Source organism: Echinops telfairi, unplaced genomic scaffold (assembly GCF_000313985.2).
Source record: "Echinops telfairi isolate 266 unplaced genomic scaffold, ASM31398v2 ScPeMD7_17;HRSCAF=63, whole genome shotgun sequence".
Classification (NCBI taxonomy): domain Eukaryota; kingdom Metazoa; phylum Chordata; class Mammalia; order Afrosoricida; family Tenrecidae; genus Echinops; species Echinops telfairi.
In genome coordinates this window covers 3670066-3675847 of record NW_022103914.1, presented here as the reverse complement: position 1 = coordinate 3675847, position 5782 = coordinate 3670066, and the positions used below count along the sequence as shown (strand labels likewise).

At 51.2% G+C, this 5782-nt stretch overlaps 1 protein-coding gene across 1 annotated transcript in view; it reads left to right on the top strand.

The window, feature by feature from the left end:
• Positions 1-5738, top strand: part of MUC13 (mucin 13, cell surface associated) — a 61219-nt gene extending 55481 nt beyond the window's left edge. Inside the window, exons 7-9 of the mRNA XM_045287519.1 lie at positions 84-121; positions 1875-1956; positions 5540-5738. Of these exons, the coding sequence (XP_045143454.1) occupies positions 84-121; positions 1875-1956; positions 5540-5738 (319 nt within the window). The remainder of the gene's footprint in view (positions 1-83; positions 122-1874; positions 1957-5539) is intronic.
• Positions 5739-5782: the final 44 nt, after the last annotated feature.

The following is a 5782-nucleotide window of genomic DNA, read 5'->3' as shown; positions in this document are numbered from 1 at the left end:
GTGTGGGGGTGGGGGTAGGGGGGCTCTCTGACCTGATCCCCTAAGGAAGCCCACTCACATCACTTCCTATTTATGTGCTCAAGGTGCCCGTTTGGCTACAGTGGAGTCAACTGTACAGATCGTGAGTATAAAATCTTGTTTTGTCATTAAAACATCTGAGATGCAAATGTTAGCTGTATTCAAAACTTTGTCCAGGCCCTTAAGTCTCAGGCTCCCTTAATGAAGAGAGGAGAAAGTCTGTCCACAGTCTGTCTTCTGAGCCAGGCTGTCCACTGCCTCCCCTCCCCAGCCCAGCCCAGCCCAGGTCATGGGCAGCAGCACCTCTGACGGAGGACATAACAGAAGCCAGCCCAAGGGCTGGGCTGGCGCTTCTGAACTTGCCCCGGACCAGAGGGGACTATCCCTTGATATCTTCTAACAGTATGTTTAGTTCCTGCGTGAGGTTAAATCGATTTCATTTTTTCTGATACAAGGCCGGGAGAAAAGACCAACACATACAGGACATGGAGCTCCTCCTCCCGTCTCGCCCTTGTCGCAGGGCTGTGGGCTGGTTTGGAATGTGTCCACCCACAGGCAGTTGGCTATGTCCGCTCCCTGCCCCCAGCCCCGTTCCCAGCTGATTGGAACACTAACTCACCCCCATTGAGTCTATGCCGACTCATAGCAACCCTACCAGACAGGAACAGAACTGCCTCTGTGGGTTTCCAAGACCGTAACTCTTTGCAGGAATAGAAAGTCCTCTTCCTCCCAAAGAGCACCTGGTGGTTTCAAACTGTTGACCCTGCGGATCGCAGCCCAATGTGTAAGCACTATGCCACCAGGGCTCCTTGAGTGGAACAATAGTGACTGTATATTGCCATGTGGACACGATACCCTAAAGATGAGTGATCCATGGGGAAGGCGCAGCGCTGCGTCTCTGCTGGCCTCCACCAGCCAACGTTGACCAGGAGAAGGCCCTCTGGTCTTAGTGTAGTTTGCTGCCAGGGTGAATCTGGGGAGTCATGGCTTCCTCATAGCCCTCCACGTTCCAACACCTAGGAAATGAGAGCTCTGGGCTAGATGACTTTAGAGGACGTTTCCAGACTAAGTGGTTGTGTGCCATCCAGTCAGTCCCGACCCATAGTCGCCCTGCACGGCAGGGTCCAACGCCCCATAGCACTTCCTAGGTTGTGCCCTTTACAAGGGCAAGCTGCCAGGCCCTTTCTCCAGGGAGCCCCTGGTTTGAATGGCTGACCTTAGGGCTAGCTGCTGAGCACGTCACCAGGGCTCCTTTCCTGTGGCCTCTTTAAAAAATAAAAATGTCGTCGAGGCCATTCTGACCATAGCGACCGATAGGGCAGAGTAGATCTATCTGATAAAGGCTCCCATCATTACGGAGGCGGCTGGTGAGTCTGAACTGCCAGCCTTTCTGTTAGAGCCAAGTGCTTAACTGCTGTGCCACCCGGGCTCCTTCCTGATGATCTCTGGCCCCCTGAGCCCCGGTTGGAGGTGGCATAGGTGGTTGTCCCATAACAGAAAAAGACAGAGAGGGGTCTGGTGACGTGCAGCCTTGGAAACCCTGTGAAGCGGTTCGACTGAGACACGGGTGCTCACTAGGAGCCGGAAAGGACTTGACAGCAGTTGTTTGCTTTGTCATGACAAGGGGTGGTGTTCCTTCACCTGGCAAGGTTGTCTTTCCGGACTGAATTCTGGAGGAGGCAGAGGGCAGAAGGAGACAAGTCACCCAGCAGGCCTGGCCCTGGAGGAGGAGACCGAGGCCAACACCCGATGCTCCTCCCAGCCAGGAGGCACTGGGAAGGCACACAGACCTGTGCAGTAGACAGCCGGGGAGCTGCTTGTTGGAGGGGCATTTACACCCTTCTCTTCCCTTTCAGAATTCCAGCTGATCCTCACCATCGTGGGCAGCATTGCTGGCATCATCATCCTCGGCATGGTGATCGCCTTCATCGTCACAAGGTATGGATGCAGTGGGGTGTCCCTTCCCCAGCTGGGCACCACCAGCCCTGCACTCTGCTTGGCAAACCTCCACCTTCCCAACACAAGCCAAGGGACCTGGGGGGGTGGGGGGAGGCCCTCTCCTGCCCAAGGAGCCCTGGTGGCATTGCGGGGACATGCCAGCTGCTCACCGCAAGGTCAGCAGTTTGAGCCCACCAGCGTCTCCAAGGGAGGAAAATGAGACTTTCTCCTCCAGGACAGATTTGCAGGCTCAGAAAGCGCAGGGGCAGGGCAGGGCCACTCTGTCAGGTGGGGCCACTAGTCGTTGACATCGATTCCATGGCAGTGAGTTTGGTTTCTGAGTTTTCTCTGGTGCCGCCGGCCTCTTTCCTCCCTCCTTCATTTTCATTTGATGACAGGAGTGAGAATGGAACATTGAAAACAAAACAAAACACACCCTACAAAATTGAGAGATATATCGACAATTAGAAATGTTAAAATTCTCCCACAAGTTTTGGTACAGATTCCTCCAGGTTGTTTTCTGTTTTTGAAAATGATAATACAGGTGCGCGTCCCACAGTCTCTTCTATGAGAGAAACAGCCACCCACCCCCCGCTGTGCGGTCCGTCCACACTCACGGTGACCTTGACCGCACAGAGCCAGGTAGAGCTGCCTGTGGGTCTCCAAGTTAGGGCTTTGCCTGTGGCGCAACCAGGTCTCCAGATCACTGTGAAATATGATCTGGATGCTGCGCAAACACTACTGCATATAGGAGACAGACAGGATGGTCAGGGGCGTGACCTTGAAGCTCTCCCAGCCCCTCCCACCATTCCTCACCTCCTCCCTCCCTCCCTCCCTCTCCCTCCTTTCTTCTCCCTCCTCCCTCTGCTGCCCTTCCAATGCTCCAAGGTAGGAGCAGTGCATCAGGGCCCCGGGGGCTGAGTGGGACAGCGATGTTGGCAACTCCAGCAGTGTCTTGAGTGGCCCCTACCTGAGTGGAGAGCGGTGGGACAGGCAGACAGGGATGGACGTCAGGAGCCCCTCCCTGTTCCACCCCAGAGTTAGGGCCAGGGAGGACTGCAGATCTGGAGAGCTAGTGATTCCTGGAAAGATCTGATTCCCTTAGCCAGCCAAGCCCAGCCTCTGTGTCTTTCGTAACCTTCCGGAAACCCACAGGGGTCACAATGAGTCAGTATTGATTCGAGGCAGTGAGTGGTGTTACTTTGACCGTGCTGCCCTTGTTAGGGCGCTCCGCTGGCTGCACGCAGAGAGGCCTGCAGCCTGAGTGCCCAGCTGTGCCCAGAGTGCCCAGGCTGTGGCCGGCTGTGTCCATCAAAACCGCAGCCTTAAAAACAAAACAAAACAAAAAAAAAACCGCAGCCTTGGGAACTCTCTAGGGCAGTTCTCTGTCCTATGGGGTTGCTGTGACTTAGAATTGTCCCCACAGCAGGGTGTTTTTGTTATTACAGTCCTATTGGATCATGGATGTAAGTACTAAAGAGTGTGGAGAGACATTAAGCAACACACACACACACTTGGTTTTGTTTACTTTGGGCGAGGTTTGGTTCTTTTTGCTAAAGATACGTATGTTGGGACATAGGCTGCGTTTCCTCATGGTATTAAAAAAGACTTTGTTAACAATATTGAACTCCACTTATATTGTCAAACGTTATTTCCATCAATAGTTATTCCAACTATTCGTTCTCTTGCTCAGGGCCCAGCAGCAAATGATCTAAAATCAACCTTAATTAAGGCTCAAGTTTTAAAATAAGTAGAAACGTCATCTCTACGTGGCCATTTCTTAGCGTGGTGCCTTAAGCTCTCTTGTCCTAAGAGAAGGGGATCCGTGTCCAATTATTTAGTCAATACTGCTTTTAATGGCTAGTTGATAAACACATTTCATTAAACATGCAGTCTCATTTAATGCTGCCTGTGGCCATCGAGGTGACGCTGGCTCCTGGTGACCAGCCCCGGGCGTGACAGAGTAGACCGTGCTCCACGAGGTTTTTGATGGCTGGTTTTGGGGGGTGGTGGACAGCCAGGTCTTTCTACTGAGCCCCCTCTGGTGGACTTGGACCGCCCACTTTCCAGTCCACACAACCCAAGGTCTCCATGACCTTCATCCACTGCCCATGTGCCAGGATCTTGCCTTTGATTTTTGAAAAAATAGCCACTTTTTTTTAACATCTAGCTAGAACTTATATTTGGCCTAATAGGTACAGAATTTTCCCACTGTAATGTAAGCAAACAAGCATATTCTGAGTCCCAAAGTGCTTTGTTTCTTTTACTTTTCTATCTTGATATTCACCCTTCTCCCAAGACACAACGCTGGGAACCAGAAACATAAGCACAATTTCGATTTCCGTCAAATGCCGCTTGCTCCCTGCTGTGTGAGTGATGCCCCTTGGGCTTTGAGCGAGAGATCTTCTTTGAGGAGTCCCAACAGAACCTGGGAACTCCTGTTTCTTTTTTTAACACCTTTTTGACTTGGACTCGCTCCTTCCACCCACTGAGGGGCTTCTGTAGACATTGACTTTCCTCTTTTCCAAATGTAATTGAAAGGCACACTTGAGAATGTTAACATGTGTGTTAGTCTGGGTAGACTAGAGAAACCCAATTTATAGACACTCATACATGTATAGGAACGAGCTTTGATTGTTGAGAAAATAGCCCAGCCCAGATCAAGTCCATAAGTCCGATATTAGCCCATATGTCCCATACCAATCTATAAAGTCCTCTTCAGACTCACAAAACACATGCAATGATGCTAAGTCCAGGAAGATCACAGGCCAGTGGGTGAAAAGTCTTGTGGATCCAGTGGCAGTAGAGGCATGTCAGCGCTGGCAGGGGCCTCTACGCGGTTCCTCCAGCTCATGTGTAGTTCCATGTGTCTTCTCAGCTTCAATGTCTCCCAGGGAGTGAGCTGAGACAGTGTCTCCCGCCTCCAAGGAGGACTCCTCAGGAGAAGGCCAGGCCCACACAGAGGCCTGACTGGCTGTGTAGAACCTGTTGGACAGGCTAGACTCCACCCCCTCACTCTTAAGTCTCTCAAATTGACAAGTGATTACATAACGACCACAACAGTATTGGCAAACTTTGACTGGGGGCCGGTGGAATTAGACGGTCAGGTCGGGTTGATGTCAAAATCCTGATCGTGATGGCCACACAGTGCGTATTGAGGAGATTACCCCTACGTTTAGAAACTACAAGAAGTGCTGCAGGAAACGGGCTTCATCAGGTCTGCAAAACGAAAACCAAACTCACTGCCATTGAGTCCATTCTGACTCCTGGCAAGCCTGCAGGGCAGGGTCGAACTGCCCCTGTGAGCTTCCGCGACTGTAACTCTACGGGAATAGAAAGCCTCAGCTGGTCTCGAACTACTGACCTTGCAGGTTACAATCTGCAGCGTATTCTCAAATGGTCCAGAAATGTCAACGGTTGGAGAATCTGAGTGATAGGTGCGTGGGAGCTCTTTGTAGACATTTTTGTAATTTCTGTGTAAATGTTAAATGATTTTCAAATTCAAACTATATTTTAAACGTTAACATTTACTCCCACGGACGCACTGCCCCTGTCAGATCCTCATTGTCATTGCCGATTTCAGAGTAAAGAACAAAAGGAAGGATGATGAAGAAGAGAACTTGATTGAGAAAGACTCTCCACGTTTAAAACTGCAGCAGACAGAATTTACCAACTTCGGAGCCAACGAGAGCGGGACCATCTTCCCCAAAATCAAGACTGTGTCCAATCAGCCCCAAAATCCCTACGTGAGCCACGGAGGGATGCCCCGCCCTGACTACTAGGTGAGTGAGTCCTGACTTTCAGGCAGGCAAGGCTTTCGAAAGCC